This window comes from Hemitrygon akajei, chromosome 17 (assembly GCF_048418815.1).
Source record: "Hemitrygon akajei chromosome 17, sHemAka1.3, whole genome shotgun sequence".
NCBI classification, from domain to species: Eukaryota; Metazoa; Chordata; class Chondrichthyes; order Myliobatiformes; family Dasyatidae; genus Hemitrygon; species Hemitrygon akajei.
In genome coordinates, this window is record NC_133140.1 from 54,595,152 (window position 1) to 54,614,259 (window position 19,108).

The 19,108-nt window shown below is 39.0% G+C and overlaps 1 protein-coding gene across 1 annotated transcript in view; it reads left to right on the forward strand.

Annotated features, from left to right (window-relative positions):
• The window catches only part of tdrd12 (tudor domain containing 12), a 151,414-nt gene that overhangs the window by 119,518 nt on the left and 12,788 nt on the right, over positions 1-19,108 (forward strand). Inside the window, exons 26-29 of the mRNA XM_073069663.1 lie at positions 1,129-1,270; positions 4,708-4,797; positions 6,443-6,578; positions 16,066-16,249. Of these exons, the coding sequence (XP_072925764.1) occupies positions 1,129-1,270; positions 4,708-4,797; positions 6,443-6,578; positions 16,066-16,249 (552 nt within the window). The remainder of the gene's footprint in view (positions 1-1,128; positions 1,271-4,707; positions 4,798-6,442; positions 6,579-16,065; positions 16,250-19,108) is intronic.

Here is a 19,108-nt window from a genome sequence, read left to right on the forward strand (position 1 = left end):
AGGCACAGAGTTGACTGTACTTCCTAAGAAGGTTGGCGTCATTCAATGTCTGTAGTGAGATGCTGAAGATGTTCTATAGGTCAGTTGTGGAGAGCGCCCTCTTCTTTGTGGTGGCGTGTTGGGGAGGAAGCATTAAGAAGAGGGACGCCTCACGTCTTAATAAGCTGGTAAGGAAGGCGGGCTCTGTCGTGGGCAAAGTACTGGAGAGTTTAACATCGGTAGCTGAGCGAAGGGCGCTGAGTAGGCTACGGTCAATTATGGATAACTCTGAACATCCTCTACATAGCACCATCCAGAGACAGAGAAGCAGTTTCAGCGACAGGTTACTATCGATGCAATGCTCCTCAGACAGGATGAAGAGGTCAATACTCCCCAATGCCATTAGGCTTTACAATTCTACCACCAGGACTTAAGAACTTTTTAAAAGCTATTATTAATGCTTTTTGAGATAGTGATTTAGATGCATATCATATTTTTTTTTACTGAGTTAAGTATTGTATGTAAGTAGTTTTGCTACAACAAGTGTATGGGACATTGGAAAAAAAGTTGAATTTCCCCATGGGGATGAATAAAGTATCTATCTATCTATCTATCTATCATTTTGAGAGGACTAGAATATAAGAGCAATGCTGTGATGTTGAGGCTTTATAAGGCATTGGACAAACCACATGAGTACTGTAAGTAATTTTGGGCCCTTATCTAAGAAAAGATGCACTGGTATTAGAGAGGGTCCAGAGGAGGTTCACAAGAATCATTCCAGAATGAAAGGGTTAACGTATGGGGAGTGTTTGTTGGCTCTGGGCCTGTACTCACTGGATTTTAGAAGAATGTCAGCAATGGGGTGGGGAGCCGGGAGGAATCTCATTGAAATCTATTGAATATTGAAAGGTCTGGATAGAATGGATGTAGGGAGCATGTGTTCTATCAGACAGCTGTGGAGGCCACATCACTGAGTATATTTTAAGTGGAGGTTGATAAATTCTCAATTAGTCAGGGTGTCAAAGGTTACAGGCTGAAGGCAAGAGAATGGGATTGAGAGGGATAATAAATCAGCCGTGACAAAATGGCGGGCAGATTCGATGGACCAAATGGCCTCATTCTGCTCCCGTATTTTATGGTCTATTTAAGGTGGTGTAGAGTGAGAATTTTATCAGTGGACTCTTCAAACAAGAATTGCCATGTACTATTTGTGGATTTTGGGACATCCAGCTGGATTTCTTCAAACAGAATTCAACCTTTAATGACAGACGTCCCTGCACTTCCTTTTCAGGTCAGTCTAATTATTACTAATGGCATCAATGTAGACAAATTGTTTAACGTGACTTACATATTTTAACCTTTTTAGGCTGATTATGTGATTAATATAGCATACAATATATGGGGGCTGTGGGATGCAAGAAGTGAAATTGATGGAGCTTTGACATAGATTTCTGATTCTTTGAACCATGGGTCATATATTAGAGGACTGAAGGATGGCTAAAGTTGTACCTTTCTTTAAGAAGTGCTGCAAGGACAAGACAGTGAACTATAGGCTGGTGAGCTTTGCATCAGTATTGGGAAAATTGCTGTTGGGGACTTGGAGACATGATTTATTTACATTTGATAAGCAAAAGACTGATGGAAGATAGCATAACTTTGAGTGTGGGAAGTAGTATCTCACAAATTTGATTGTCTTTATTTTTAAAGAGAGGACCAAGAGGATTGATGAGGGCAGGATGATGGATGTTGTTTGCATGGATTTGAGCAAGTCCTTTGACAAGGTCGCTCATAATAGGCTGCACCATAGGACGAGTTGGCAAAATTGATTAGGTGGTAGGAAACAGTGGGGGTTGTGGAAGATCATTTTTCAGATTACAAGTGCTTCTGGTAAGTGGCATGCCACAAGAATCTGTGCTGGGTTCACTCATTTCTGTCAATGATTTTGGATAAGTATATAGGTGGCACGGTTAGTTAATTTACAGATGACACCAAATTTCGGAGCATGGTGGACAGAAAAAAATTGTTCAAAGTTATATCTGGATACTAATCAAATGGAAAGTGGGCAAAGCAATACCAGATGGAATTGAATCCAGATAAGTACAAAAATAATGTATTTTAAGAAGTTAAACCAGGGAAGGGTATACACAGTGAATGACAGTGGTGATACAGACCAAGTGTTGAAGAGGTGTGCTTGTCTTTATCAGCTAATGAACTAATGAATTGAATACAATAGTTAGGACATGGTGTTATAGTTGTACAGAACTGCAGTATGCAAGTCTGGTTGTCTGGGAGGATATTGATTAATCTTGAGAAGGTGGCAGAAGTGATTCACAATGACTGCCAGGACTGAAGGTCTTGAGTTATAAGGTGAGACTGGATAAGTTGGGGGTATTTTCCCTGGAGCAAAAGAGGCTGATGGTCAGGCTTTTAAAATTATAAGAGACATAGAAAAATACAGCACAATGTTTTGTCGAACCAATTAAATTAGTAATCAAATTGCCAACTAAACTAATCCCTTCTGCCTACCTAAGTAAAGTTCAAAGTAAATTTATTATAAAATTACTTGCACACCATCATATACAACCCTGAGATTAATTTTCTTGCTGCAATTCACAGTAAATACAAGAAACACGATAGTTCAGTTTAATAGTTTCAATAGTTATATTTAGTATCAGAGAACATATGCAATATACAACCTGAAATTCTTGTTCCTCAAAGATATCCACAAAAACAGAATGCCCCAAAGGATGTGACAGTAAAAACGTTAGAACCCCAAAGCCCTTCCATGCACAAGCAGCAGCAAGTCATCAACCCTCCCCCTCCCCAATTACTTAAGCAATAAAAGCATCAGCACCCTCCACCCACCAAGCAAGCAATAGCAAAGCCCCCTAGAAAGACCATGATCTGCAGTACAACAAGAACAAGTCATTTACCCAACAATTCCAACATACCCAGGTGTGCCTGCTCTCTCTCACTATCACTCTCTCCACCCCCTCCCCAATAAAGGGACAGAGAGGTGTCACCTTTCACTACGAGAGGAGGAGACATAACAAAACAGCTCACTGATTTAAGGTGTTAAAGTCTGACATGTCACTTTTTTCTGAGATTTTCTACTCGAGAATTGGCAACAAACTCTCCCCCACCAATGAGAGCAAGAGAGAGAGCGCACGATTTGTCGAGTACAGAGACCCCGACAGCTGATCCACTGTTCCTGATGTTCTGTTTTCTCCCACGATGCTTCATTTGGTGACACCAGTATAGAATTGACTCATCTCCAGGGCCGCAAAGCCTTGGCACACCAAAAGCATGCTTGTCTTCTAGGCCACGTCCTTGGAATATTGAAAAAACAGCCACCAAGAACTAAAATTTGAGTGTAGCTCCAGGTTGGGTCTTTGACAGGACCCCATCCACCTTGAAAACGAAAAAGAGACATTCAAGGTAGAAACAAAGTTTTTTCCACAGATGAGCTCAAAGAAGTTGTGGTTGAGCAGCATTATAGCTCCGCGCATATCTGCCAATGTGTGAAAGACAACAAACAGTGCAAATGCAAAAATAAAGAAAGAAAAAAATAAGAAATAATAATAATATAATGAATATCGAGAATATGAGATGAAAAGTCCTTGAAAGTGAGTCCGTAGGTTGGGGGAAACAGTTCATTGATGGGGTGAGTGAAGTTATCCTCTCTAGTTCAAGATCCTGGTGGTTAAGGGATAATAACTGTTTTTGAACCTGGTGGTGTGGGGCCTGAGGCTCCTGTATCATCTCCCTGATGGCAGCAGTGAAAAGAAAGCATAACCTGGATGGTGGGAATCCTTGATGATGGATGCTGCTTTCCTGCAAAGATGTGCTCAATGGTGGGAAAGGCTTTATTGACTAATTTTTTGTTGGATTTCCCTTTCAAGGGTATTAGTGTTTTCATTCCAGGCCATGATGCAACTAGTCAATATACTCTCCACCAGGCATCTATAGAAGTTAGTCAAAGTTTTAGATGATGTGCCAAATCTTTGCAAACTTCTAAGAAAGTAGAGGCACTGCCATGTTTTCTTCATGATGGCATTTCTCTGCTGGGCACAGGGCAGTTCCTCTGCAAAGATAATGTGAGGAATTTAAAGTTACTGACACTCACCACTTCTGCTGCCCTGTTAAGGATTGGCTCATTGGCCTCTGGTTTCGTCCTCCTGAAGTCAATAATCAGTTCAATATCCTTATCCCTCTATTTTCATCACATTCATGTGCCTATCTAAAAAGTCTCTAAAGCATCTGCCTCCACCACCCCAGGCAGCACATTCTAGTCACCCACTACTCTGTGTTTAATATTAAAAAAATAACTTGCCCCTCATCTCTTTTGAATTTAGCCGCATTCATCTTAAATACATGCTCTCTGGTATTAGACATTTCAACATGTCCACTCAAGCTCTCCCTCTCATAACCTTATAAACCTCTCAGATCTCCCCTCAGTGTCCACCGCTCCAGAGGAGACAACCCAAGTTTGCCTAACCTCTCATTGTAGCACATGCCCTCTAATCCAGGCAGCATCCTGGTGAACCTCTTCTGCAGCCTCTTCAAAGCCGTGACATACTACAGATATGGCCTTACTGAGTCTAATAAAGCTGCAGCATAACTTCCTGATTTTTGAACTCAATGCCTCAACTATAAATCAAAGTTTAAAGTACATTTATTATCATAGTATGTATGCAGTATGCAACCCTGAGATTTGTCTTCCCACAGGCAGCCACAAAACGAAGAAACACCATGGAACCCGTTCAAAGAAAACATCTAATGCCCAACCCGCAAAAAAAGGAACAAATCATGCAAACGGTAAAAAATGAGCAAAAAACATCAAACCCCAGAGACATTGAAACAATCCAGGAATGTTCACTTTAGTTCATTTCAGTCCAATTTAGTGCTGTGGTTTGTTGACTGCAGACTACAGAGCCGGTCTGCTAGTCATACAAAATAACAATCTTTAAAAAAGAGTAACCAAAAAACAGAAACACATATAACATAAACTGCAGAGTCCAACCACAGCCCCAGGTTGATTAAACCTTGCCTGAGACCCAAGACTCCAGCAGCATCAAGCAAGAGGGACAGGTCAAATGCGGGCACCCTTTTCTAAGAGCAGTGAGAGAGGGTCCAGTCAAATGCATGCACCTTCCTCTGGCAGCAGTAAGCAAGAGGCAGAAAGAGAGAACTGTCAAACGCAGGCAGATATCACTGAACACATCCTCGCCTTGTACTCTCGTTCTCATTGATTTCAATCTTGCTTGATACTTTGGCGAGGAATGGAGTTGATCATGGGCTCAAGTTCCATCTCCAGGCTCGGAGACAGCAAAGCATCAGATTGCTCAATCAGCTCGAAAATATGCAAACAAAATGTAAATTACAGGTTCCAATAGTAACAGAATCCTGTGTTAATTCCATTCTCTCTTTCAATTTAAAAATCTGACAAATTCTTCATTTGCATCTATTTAGCTGATTTGATCTCTGAAGTTCGAGTAAAAGTATTCTGGCTCTCCTTTCCCCTAAAAAAAAGAAAGAAAGAAAAAAAAATACTTATTTTAGGAGCAAAATTTCTGATCAATTCATACCAAATCAGGCACAAATTCATTAATTCTGCAACATATTAGGGAAATAATCAGAAATTCTGCATAAATAACTTGTATATAAACATAAGTGAAGAAAACATTACAAAAGAATTTCTGATTTATGTCTTCATATTTGTCATCAATTTTGAATGAAGGACATTTTCCTATTTGTAACTCTTTCCCACTAGTCAATGAATAACAAAATATTTAGTATAAATGCCTAGATGAGGGTTTGGATCTACCAATTTGGTATGGTATGTTTTTAGTTCTGGCAACAGTATGTGGAAGTGCATGTTCCATTTAGCTAGTTACAATAGCTATTTTGTAAAAAAAGATGTATGATTTGTGCAACTAGAAGGAATCCAGATATATTAAAAATACTCACTTGAGTTTTCTCCATGTATTTGCCAGGTAGCCTCTTTCTACATTTGTGATCACCTTGATACAAGTGATTGTTGTATTTCTTCTGGTTAGACCATGAGCTTTACCATTCCCCTCCTTCACTCCCTGACTTCATATCCAAATTACTGTTTCCACCAGGCCAGTGGATTGGCCTTCCACTCACTGCCTGAAAAAGTAGCAGAAGCAAAGTATCTCATCACATTTGAAAAGTACTTGGTTATGTATCTGAAAAGCTGTGAGCTGCAGAATTATTAATCTATGATTGAATTAAACTGAGCACCTGTTTTTAGAACAGGCATAGGCATGTTATGCTGACTGGTTTCTTCCTACAGCATGAATTTTCTTCATTGAATTCTTTAAATTGTTTTTAGCATATTTGAGATCCTGTCCTTGAGCCATTTGACTTTGCCCGTTAGTTTTCCCAAATGATTATTAATTATTATGACTGTACTTCACTGTTGTGCTATTTATTGTAGGCTACGTGCTGTGCACTACCTGGTGTAGACGCTGTGGAAAAAAACTGGAATTCAGAGATTAAAGAGTTAATACGGACTAGTTTTCAGGGCAAGGAACTCCAAGCTAAAGTTATTGAACAGAATAGAAATGTATCAAGTGAGTTGATATCAAAATTCTACAGTAGTTCTATTATATATTTCAAAATAATAATTAGCCAGTTGAGTTTTTTTAAATTTCAAATAAATTTTCTTAACATTATTGAAACATTTTGACTTGAAGTTTACTGTATTCAGGTTGTTCTTCCCCTAGTGGAAGTGAAGGTAGGAGAACTATTTTATTTTGAATCATGGATTTATTTTCTGAAAATATCAGTTTTAACATATAATTTCCTTAATTTGAGAGTTTTTAAATGCCTCTTATGAGCAAAATGTTATATCTGCATTAGCGATCATTATTCAAAATCAGCATTCTTTTTCTAGAGGGAAATTGCAGATAGTCATTTGAACTAAAGTTTCAAGTAGCCAATGAAAATTTTTTATTGTAATCTTAAGCTACTTAAATATTATGAATTGCAGAATATGTAAGTTTACTTTTTGTTCCTCCTAAGTGTATGAATCAGTTCTTTGGATTTTACAGATGTTTGTGAATTGTTAATATCATATTATAAATATGAGATTAATGACAACCTCTAAGACAGTTTGTTGTAGTACTTTTATGGGTCTTGGAGTAAGGATACTTGGAAAGGAGGATGGAGATCTTTTTTTTTTTTGAAATACAGTAGTCTGTATATGCAGTGCTCCAAAATCATTTGAAATTCATCTTGTTCCAAAGAAAGAACAATGTATTGTAGGAATTGCATGTGCCAAGATAGAGGAGAATGAGGATTATGCTTTTGAGTTCAGATATTACTGTAGCAAACTTTCCACATTATTACTAGAGCATGAAATGTATCATGTGCTCAGAACTACTCCGTTTATTCATCAATTCTACTTAGTACAGTTAAGACAGTATTTAAAATCCTTATCACTTAAGCATTTAAGAGATCACAAATTATTTTCATTTAACAACTTATGAATAAATGTCAAGTTGTTGTTTTGACCCTGCTTTTACCATACCCAGAGTGACTGAATATCTTGTCCAATTTCAGCTAAAGGAATTCATGGTCTGTTTTAATTGAAAGAAGTACTGCTCATCACAGAAACTAGCTATTTGACCAATAGCCCATGTTAGTATTTATTTTGCATGAATCCACTTCCCAGCCTCACTCCATCAATTTATAATTCACTTAGAATCATAGAAAAGTACAGTGCAAGCCCTTTGGCCCATCTAGTCTGTGCCAAACCATTTTAACTGCCACTCCCATTGACCTGCAGCTAGACCGTTGCCCTCCATACTTCTATCATCCATGTACCTATCTGAACTTCTCTTAAACATTGAAATCACCACTTGTGCTACCAACTTGTTCTACACTCTCATGACCCTCTGTGTGAAAAAGTTTCCCCTTGTGTTCCCCTTAAACCATTCACCTTTTGCCCTTAACCCATGACCACTAATTGTAGTCCCACCCAACCTCAGTGGAAAAAGACTGTTTGCATTTACCCTATTTAAACCCTCAGAATTTTGGATATCTCTATCAAATCTTCCCTTAGTCTTCTATGTTCCAAGGAATAAAATCCTAACCTATTCAATTTTTCCTTATAAGTCAGGTCATCTAGTCCCAGCAACATCCTTGTAAATTTTCTTTCTGTACTTTTTCTACCTTATTTACATCTTTCCTGTAGGTAAGTGACCAAACCTGCACATAATACTCAAATTAGGCCTCACCAATGTCTTGTATAACTTCAACCTTTCCTGTACTCAATATTTTGATTTATGAAGGCCCATGTGCCAAAAGCTTTCTTTACAACCATATCTACCTGCCAGAATCAGAATCAGATTTAATATCACTGGCATATGTTGTGAAATCTGTTAACTTTGGAGCAGCAGTACGATAATAGAGGAAAAAACCATGAATTACAGTAAGTATAATAGTTAAATTAAATAAGAAGTGCAAAAAAAAGAGTAGTGAGGTAATGTTCATGGGTTCAATGTCCATTCAGAAATTGGGTGGTAGAGGGGAAGAAGCTGTACCTGAATTGTTGAGAGTGTGCATTCAGGCTTCTGTACTCCCTTCCTGATGGTAACAGTGAGAAGAGAGCATGTCCATTGACCTGCAGCCAGACCAGAGCCCTTCATGATGATGGATGCTACTTTTTTGAGGAATCGCTTCTTGAATATGCCCTTGATACCATGGAGCCAGCTGCCCATGATGGAGCTGACTAATTTTACAACTCTCTGCAGCTTACTTGTGCAGTAGCCCCTCTATACCAAGCAGTGATGCTGCCAGTTAGAATGCTCTCCACAGTACATCTGTAGAAATTTGCAAGTATTTTAGGTAACATACCAAATCTCCTCAAATTCCTAATGAAATATAGCCACTGTCTTGCCTTCTTTATAAGATGCATCTATATGTTGGGTCCAGGTTAGGTCCTCAGAGATATTGACACTCACGAGCTTGAAGTTGCTCACTTTCTCCACTTCTGATCCCACCTTCAATGAATTATGGACAGGTATTCCTAGATCCCTTTGTTCTACTGCACTTCTCAGTGCCCTACCATTCACAGTTTAAGACCTACCATTTGGTCCTACCGAAGTACAATACCTTGCCCTTGTCTGCATTAAATTGCATCTGCCATTTCTCAGCCCAGTTTTCCAGCTGTTCCAGATCCCACTGCAAGGTCTGTGATGATCTTCCTCACTGTCCACTACACGCTCAATCTTGGTGTCATCTGCTGATCCATTTAACCACATTATTGTCAGATCATTGATATACAGTAGATGACAAACAACAATGAACCTAACACCGATCCCTGTGGTACTCCACTATTCACAGGCCTCCAGTCAGAGAAGGAACCATCTACTACCACTCTCTGGCTTCTCCCATTAAGCTAATGCAGGGGTGGGCAAACTTTTTGACTTGTGGGCCACAAAGGGTTCTAAAATTTGACAGGGGGGCCGGACCAGGAGCAGATGGACGGAGTGTTTTGGTAATACACCTCATAAGAGAAAATAAAATATCATGGGATATGTAGAAAACATGTGCTTTAATTTCAATTGAAAATTAACAAATGCATTACAACAAAATATCTGTCTTTGAAGTTCCATGGTATTTAGCTATTTATTGAAATGATTTTTAAAACACTGAAAATTAAATGAATAAAATACAGCTTTTTTTAATAGTAACAGTTATTATTTTAAAGCACTGAAAATTCTGTTATCCTTCAAGATATTATCGCCATCACTCTCCTCCTGACTGTCTTTATTTCAAAAACGGTAGGAGATGCAGGTCTACTTGTCCTGCTCCTTCTTATTCAATTGTCCCCTGTGCCAAAACTCAACAACGACCAGCACAAGGACAGAACAGTGACAGCGCGCCAGTATGCGGAGCGCGTTATTTGATCTGGAGCACATTTTTTATTTTGAGAACGTACGTGCACCTGCGTACTACTCATGTCCATCACTTAACAGAAATGACATGTAACATGTAAGGCTTATTGAAAAAAATAACGCCAGAATTGCGGGGAAAAAACGTTAACAAGGTTTATTAATATAATTTCATCAAGTTCTGCAGGCCGGATTAAAAAGCTTAACGGGCCGCATATGGCCCCCGGGCCGTAGTTTGCCCATGCCTGAGCTAACGTCTAATAAAATTTACTATCTCTTCTTGAATGCCGAGTGGCTAAACATTCTTGAACAACCTCCCATGCAGGACCTTGTCAAATGCTTGCTAGAGTCCATGTAGACAACATCCACTGCCTTACCTTCATCTACTTTCCTGGTAATTTCCTCAAAAAAACTCTAAGATAGATTGGACATGACCTACCATGCACAATGCTATGTTGACTATCCCTAATCTTTAATGTCTATTGAAGTACTTATATATCCAGTCCCTTAGAATACTTTCCAATAACTTTCCCACTACTGATGTCAGGCTCACGAGCCTATAATTTCCTGGTTTATTGTTAGTCTTTCTTAAACAGCAGAACAACATTAGCTATCCTCCAAGCACCCGGTATCTCACCTGTCACTAAGGATATTTTAAATATCTCTGCTAAGGCCCCTTCAATTTCTGCACTTCCCTCCCGCAGGGTCCGAAGAAACACCTTGTCAGGCCAATATTCTGGGGTTCCACTGTTTTAGATAGAGCAGGAGAGGTAAAAAGGAAAAGGGTGGCATTACTAGTTAGGGAAAATGTCATGGCAGTGCTCAGTCAGTACAGACTTGAAGAATTTGTCTGGTGAGGCTTTATGGGTGGAACTAAAGAATAAGAAAAATGTGACCACATTAATGGGGCTATATCATTGACCACCCAACAGTCAGCATGATTTAGACGAACAAATTTGTAGAGTGATTGTTACTGTTGCAAGAAACATGAAGTTGATATAGCAGGTGATTTTAACTTTCCACATATTAACTAGGAATCCCATACTGTAAAAGGGCTAGATAGGATGGAGTTTGTCAAATGTGTCCAGGAAAGTTTCCTTAACTGGTACATAGAAATCCCAATGAGAAAGTGTGTGATACTTGATCTGCTGTTAGGGAATGTGACAGAGCAGGTGTGACAGAATTTGTGTAGGGAAACATGTTGATCTAGTCATCATAATGCTATTAGTTTCAGAGTAAATATGGAAAAAAAGGGTCTGGCCCATGGGTTGAGATTCTAAATTGAGTTGTCAATGCTGCCCCTCCTGCAACCATATCCTACTAATAGCTAGAATATAATAATCCCATCTGTTGATCCCTGCCCTTTCCTACGATACATCTTGCTTTGAAATATATGCAGCTGTGGACATAAGTTGCACTATGCTCAACCTTTTGAATCCTGACTTTGTCTAAGGTCTTAATAACATCTGTCTCCACAACCTCTTACTATCTGCTCTGGCACTTTGTTTCCTAGCCCCCTGCAACTCCAGTTTAAACCTCCCTATGCAGCACTTGCAACCTTGGCGCTAGGACATTTGATCCCCTCCAGTTCAGGTGCAAACCATCTCTTCTGAATAGGTCCCACCTTCCCTGAAAAAGAGCCCAATGATCCAAAAATTCTGATGCTCTCCCTTCTACACCAACTCCTTAGCTATGTGTTAAACTGTATGATCTTCCTATTTCTGGCCTCAGTAGCACACGGCATGTGTAACAATCCTGAGATCACAACTGTGGAGGTCCTGCACTTTAATTTGACACTTAACTCCCCGAATTCATTGTGCATAATCTTGTCACTCTTCCTACCTATGTCATTGGTACCTACATGGACCGTGACCTCTGTCTTTTCACTTTCCACTTAAGAATGCTGAGGACTAGATTCAAGATGTCACCGGGAGGCAACATACCATCTGGAAATCTTGTTCTCATCCATAGAACCTCCTTCTGTTCCCTTAATTTACTTGGTTTCCCCTTAAGTGGACTTTGCTATTTGCCTCCCTTTTCTCATTGTGAAGTGAATTTCATGCTCCGAGAAATTTTATTGAATTGCCTATTGGTTTTATGTTATAGCTTGAAGTGTACTCATTGTTGGTTCATTTATTTGTTCAACTCTTGGACTTTTTCTATAACTAGACCACATGAATTGTAAAAATTCTACTTTCTGTACCTCTTTGCCAGTGTGTTCTTGTAAAAGTCCTCCATAATTAAGATATCTCCTTATTATTATTTGTAAATTATTTAACATGATTGACCTTGCTTTTTATTTTGTCCTGCTTTGATGTTAATGTTTATATTCTGTTGCCATTGGTTTTTGTCTATCTACCTTTCTTGTAATTTGTGATATTTAGTTATCAACCTATTCTTGTTGATTTTCAATGAAACCCCTTATTTTTGGCTGCTTACCAATGATTATTACCCCCATTTTCCCCATTTTAGTTTAAATGCCATGTACTTTGCTAACTGCTCTGCTCTATACATTAAGATTTGTTTGCCAATGCTGTTGTTAACATTTTATTTGATACATCAGGGTGTTAAAAGAGTATTCTACTAACAGGAATGGGAGGGAAGATTTGTGAATCTTTGCCTGTTGGCCCATTGCAATCTAGCAAATAAAGCTAAAGCTAATCTAATCTTTGGAAGAAAATTCAGAAGAGCATAATAAATGAGAATAGGAATGAGCCTTTACACCCTTATATGCTGTTCTGTCATTCAACATGGATCTATCTCTGTCTGTTTGATTCCCATGTCATATGATTTCTTTGGATTCCAAAAGTCTATCAAACTGTCTCAAGCATACTCAATGACTGAACGTCAATCTAAGTAGAGAATTCCAAAAATTTCAAACAACACTTTGAATTGGCAGATTTCTCACCTCAGTCCTAAATGGCTGGCTATAATGCTGAGGCTTTAGTTCTTTAAGGTCCATAGTTTAAGACTCTTCAGGCTGTCAATATATTACAATATGTTGATATTATTTCAATGAAATCACTTATTCTTTTTTAAAATTGTAGAGAATAAATGTTAGTTCTACTCGATCTTTCCTGAAAGGACAGGTATCCCAAAAAATTTAGCATAAAAATTATGCCACAACAACCACTCACAACCATCAGCGAAATCAAAGAGTTGATTATTGACTATAAGGAGGAAGAAACCAGAGGTCCATCAGCCACCCCTCATTAGGGGATCAGAGGTGGAGAGGGTCAGTAACTTTAAATTCCTTGGCATTATCATTTCAGACGACCTGTCCTGGGACCCAGCATGTAACTACCATTACAAAGAAGGCATGACAAAGCCTCTGCTTTCTTAGAAGTTTTTGCAGATTCTGTATGTCATCTAAAACTTTGAAACACCTCTATAGTTGCACAGTGGAGAGTATCCTGACTGGTTGTGTCACGGCCTTTTATGGAAACATCAATGTCCAAGAATGGAAAAGCCTACAAAAAGTCATAGATACAGTCCAGTCCAGCATAGGAAAAGCCCTTGTCATCACTGAGCACATCTACAGGAGTACTGACACAAGAAAGCAACATTCATCACCACAGACATTCTCTACACAGACCATGTTCTCTTCTTTCTTCTACCATCGGGACAGAGTTGCAGGAGCCTTGGGTATCACACCACCAGGTTCAGAAACAGTTATTACCTTTCAACTGTCAAGCTTCTGAAACCAGCACGGAGAACTTTATTCACCTCAACACTGAATGTATGGACTCACTTTCAAGGATTTTACAACTCATGTTCTCAGTATTGATTTGTTTGCTTGGTATTTGCACAGTTTGTCTTGTTTTGCACGTTGATTGTTTGTCATTCTTTTTGTGTAGTTTTTCATAGATTCTATTGTATTTTATGCTTTTGTGAATGCCTGTAAGAAAGTGAATCTCAGAGCAGCATATGGGGACATATACTGTGTGTACTTAGATAGTAAGTTTACTTTGAAGTAAGAAAAACATCTGATCTCCAGCCTTCAGTTGTTTCCTGTGTCCATGAATTTTGAAATATTGGGTTTTATTTCCACAGCCCTTCATAAGCGACATTTTGGCTTTTCACCCTGTATGAAATGTACCGTGTGCAAAATTAAGTAAGCAACTAACAAGCCTGTTGGATTATTGTCAACAGTCAGTCTTTCACACAGCATTTTCCTGTTTCCTTCAGAATCTTCAAGTTTGATTTTTATTTAATGTACTTAAAGCCAAGAAATTACAATCTGTTCATAATAATAGACCATACTAAGAGTGAAATTACAGTACTTAGTTCCCTCTTGGCACTAATTCGGTTTAAATGAGAATACTTCTGCTGAAATAGCAAACTGAAGGCAACACTAGCTATTTCCTGTTGCTAGGAATCTGTTATAACCAAAACATAAAAAGACAGTATTTGCCTTGTACTTGTAAGAGTTTATTTTGTTGCAACCAACACTTAATGCTACTATGTTGCTTGCTAGATCCCTGTAATGGGCACTTTATAAAACTGTCAGAATGCATTATATCTAAGGGACTAATGGTCAGAGAACTCCTGCAGCTTTGAATCAATTATTTATGGAATAAACACCAGAAAATAGTCAGAAGGGCTCTATCCTTCACCTTTGTTCATCTGTGTTTGCACTTTTGTAAGATCAATATTTTATGTGTTGATGTCTGTGTAATTATATGAAAAAAACTAACTGTTCTAATGCTGTTATACAAATCTGTAGAAGTCAGCAGCCTTTGACCATTTCTGTACTTGGTCTCATCCAAATCTCTACTACCTGCACCCTAATTCTTACTATCAAGATTACCTAGCTTTCTCTTGGATAGTCCCTTGAGATTGAAGTTGACTTGCTTCAACCCTGGTTTTGTGTGTTCAAGGGTCACTGATGAGGCCATATGGGAACCGCAGTTCTTGGTGGTGGTATCTCTCAAGTGCTTTAAGGTGCCTGCTGTAGATATCCCTGTTCTGAAAAGTGTATAGGAGAGCAGGTGTCACTACAGCACAGAAAATCATTAGTTTTGTTCAGATTCTCACTGTAAAATTTATTTTTGATGCAGCAATATCAGGTTTAGCCTTTCAAAGCAGTTTCAGCCTCTTCAGACTCTTGCCCTCACACCAAACCCTGCTTCCAGCCACAAACCTAATCAGATTCCTGACCCTTGCTGTTGCTGACCCTGGCCCGGTTCCGATGACACACCTGATCCACACCCCCAGAAACCATATGGCTATCCTTGTAGGTATACAGATCCATGGATTGTAGACCTATGTATTACATGGAAATTAGGTACTAATGAGTGCAAGATGCCAAACCATTGAGACCACACAGTTAGATACAAGAGATCAAGATTTATTAACTCACCCACATGTATTTGCTTTAGAAAGTTCATCTCCTCAAACTTTTATGGAGCATTTTGTGCAATCGTGATGTGCTCCATACCTTAATTCATCATTTCCATCATTTATGTACTTGGATTTTATTTAACAAATTCAATTAACCTAACAGTAGATTTTTGGTTGAAAAATTTTACAGTTGTACAAAAATGCTACCTGCCATGGCACAAATCCAAGTTTCAAGAAGTTATTTCCTCTTGTTCAGAATTTCCACCTGCTTCTTTCCATTTATCTGTGTGATTCCTTTTTATCATTTGAAATTTTTCAGTTTAATCAATGCCAATTTTCTATAAATGAGAGAATAAAAAATACTTCCATGCAACCTGACATTGCATTTGATCCTCTTGCTACCAAAATACTATTCTACTTAATTTGTGCCACACCCGTTTCTAACCTAGTACATCATCTTTGAGGTACAATGGCCAGAACTGAGCACAGTGCTCAAACAGAGGTTGATCAGAATTTTATACAACCTAACATTTTCTCCTCTGTGCACTTTGCCTCTTTGCTCCTTTTCCCCTTTATAAGTTATGTTTTGAAAATTCAGCCTTTGATTTTTATTAAGATTGCAGTAGCTTTTAAGGTAGGGAGTAAGATAGCTAGGCAGGTGGTTTCCAGATGAGAATATGATGAAATTATTTTAATTACAAAGATGGTTTGCTTGGAGATGGCCCTATTATTTCTTATTAACATGTTTTATAAAATAATGTAAATGAATTACTTGTTCTAATAAAATGTAGTTTGAGCATTTTTTTTTATTTCAAAGCATCTTCATTAAAAACTGCAATTGTGGAAGAACTCAAAAACTTGATGGTGCAATATCCTGCTGAGGGTGTACCAGAATCAGATTACTTACGCTGTCTCTGCAGATTGCTAAGATTTTTATCTACTCCAAAAGAACAAGCTGATCTAATGGTTGTAATGACTCATTTGGCAAAGATGCAAGTAAGGTAAATATAAAAAGTCATTTCCACACCTTCAATTTGAAGAATATGTATACATTTGATCATATTTTGACTTTTTATATTGGTTGAACTTTTATTTTCTATATTTACTAAATATAGCTATGAATAGCTCATGGGGGAAATACATTGGAAAGCATTTTAAGCAATTTGAGAAATCTGCTAACTAGGCTGTGCAGTTGCAGTATGAAATGTATGATTCCAAAGTCAATTACCAGGTCATTGACAGGAATAGAACAAACGGCAGGATATTTACATATGTACTCACTGTTGTTGATGAATTCTGAATGAAAGCATGACCCAGAAAACATACTGGAAAATTCTCCTGAATTGAGCCACTGTATTCAAACAGTTTGTTTAATAATTTGTAAATAACACTTTAAAAATAAAAACACACATTTCTTACTTTCCCCTTTCATAAGACTTTGCCCAAGTGTTGAAGTTGGGCAAGAAAAGCAGGCATTAATGGAGAGCATCATTAATGAGGCAAAGTCTAGCATTCACTTCTTTTAAAAACATATCACTAAATCGTGATCAGAATTCTGAAGCTTGATTTCTCCTTCTCCAGCCTTTGGAGGCCACTTTGTAATGTTGTCTGAATGTGATCAACCAATCTAAAATAAACCAAGAAAATAACTCTAGCCTACAAGAGGAGAGGCTGTGTTTGATCTGGTATTGGGAAATGAACCTGGTCAGGTGTCGGGTCTCTCAGTGGGAGAGCATTTTAGAGATAGTGATCACAATTCTATCTCCTTTACCATAGCACTGGAGAAGGATAGGAAGAGACGGATTAGGAAAGCGTTTAATTGTAAAGGGAAATATGAGGCTATCATGCAGGAACTGGGAAGCATAAATTGGAAACAGATGTTCTCAGGGAAATGTACAGCAGAAATGTGGCAAATGTTCAGGGGATATTTACGTGGAGTTCCGCATAGGTACAATGAGACAAGGAAAGGATGGTAGGGTACAGGAACTGTGGTGTACAAAGGCTGTTGTAAACCTAGTCAAGAAGAGAAGAAAAGCTTACAAAAGGTTCAAAAAACTAGATAGTGATAGAGATCTAGAAGATTATAAGGCTAGCAGGAAGGAGTTTAAGAATGAAATTAGGAGAGCCAGAGAGGGGCATGAGAAGGCCTTGGCGGACAGGATTAAAGAAAGCCCCAAGGCATTCTACAAGTATGTGAAGAGCAAGAGGATAAGATATGAGAGAATAGGACCAATCAAGTGTGACAGTGAAAAAGTGTGTATGGAACCAGAAGAGATAGCAGAGGTACTTAATGAATACTTTGCTTGAGTATTCACTATGGAAAAGGATCTTGGCGATTGTAGGGATGACTTGCAGCAGATTGAAAAGATTGAGCATATAGACAGTAAGAAAGAGGATGTGCTGGAGCTTTTGGATAGCATCCAGTTGGACAAGCCTCTGGGACTGGATGAGATGTACCCCAGGCTACTGTGGGAGGCAAGGGAGAGGATTGCTGAGTCTCTGGTAATGATCTTTGCATCATCAATGGGGACAGGAGAGGTTCTGGAGGATTGGAGGGTTGCAGATGTTGTTCCCTTATTCAAGAAAGGAAATAGAGATAACGCAGGAAATTATAGACCAGTGGGTAAATTAATGGAAAAGATCCTGAAAGGCAGGATTTATGAACATTTGGAGAGGCATAATATGATTAGGTATAATCAGCATGGTTTGTCAAAGGCAGGTCGTGCTTTACGAGCCTGATTGAATTTTTTGAGGATGTGACTAAACACATTGATTAAGGTAGAGCAGTAGATGTAGTGTATAGGGATTTCAGCAATGCATTTGATAAGGTACCCTATGCAAGGCTTATTGGGAAAGTAAGGAGGCATGGGATCCAAGGGGACCTTGTTTTGTGGATCCAGAATTGGCTTGCTCTCAGAAGACAGAGATTGGAGACAGGTCGTATTCTGCATGGAGGTTGGTCACCAGTGGTGTGCCCCAGGGATCTGTTCTGGGACCCTTACTCTTTGTGATTTTTATGAATGACCTGGATGAGGAAGTGGAGGGAGGGCTTAGCAAATTTGATGATAACACAAAGGTTGGGGGTGTTGTGGATAGTGCGGAGGGCTGTCAGACAGTGGTTACAGCGAGATATTGATAGGATGAAAAACTGGGCTGAGAAATGGCAGATGGAGTTCAACCCAGATAAGTGTGAGGTGGTTCATTTTGGTAGGTCAAATATGATGGCAGAATATAGTATTAACGGTAAGACTCTTGGCAGTGTGGAGGATCAGAGGGATCTTGGGGTCTGAGTCCATTGGACACTCAAAGCTGCTACACAGGTGGGCTCTGTGATTAGGAAGGCATACAGTGCATTGGCCTTCATCAATCATGGGATTGAGTTTAAGAGCTGAGATGTAATGTTACAGCCATATAGGATCCTGGTCAGACCCCACTTGGAGTTCTGTGCTCAGTTCTGGTCACCTCACTACAGGAAGGATGTGGAAACCATAGAAAGGGTGCAGAAGAGGTTTACAAGGGTGTTGCCTGGATTGGGGAGCATGCCTTATGATAATAGGTTGAGTGAACTCTGCCTTTTCTCCTTGGAGCAATGGAGGATGAGAGGTGACCTGATAGAGGTGTATAAGATGATGAGAGGCATTGATCGTGTGGATAGTCAGAGGCTTTTTCCCAGGGCTAAAATGGCAAGCACAAGAGGGCATAGTTTTAAGGTGCTTCGAAGTAGGTACAGAGGAGATGTCAGGGGTAAGTTTTCTACACAGAGTGGTGAGTGCGTGGAATGGGCTGCTGGTGACGGTGGAGGTGGATACGATAGGGTCTTTTAAGAGACTCCTGAATAGCTAGATGGAGCTTAGAAAAAT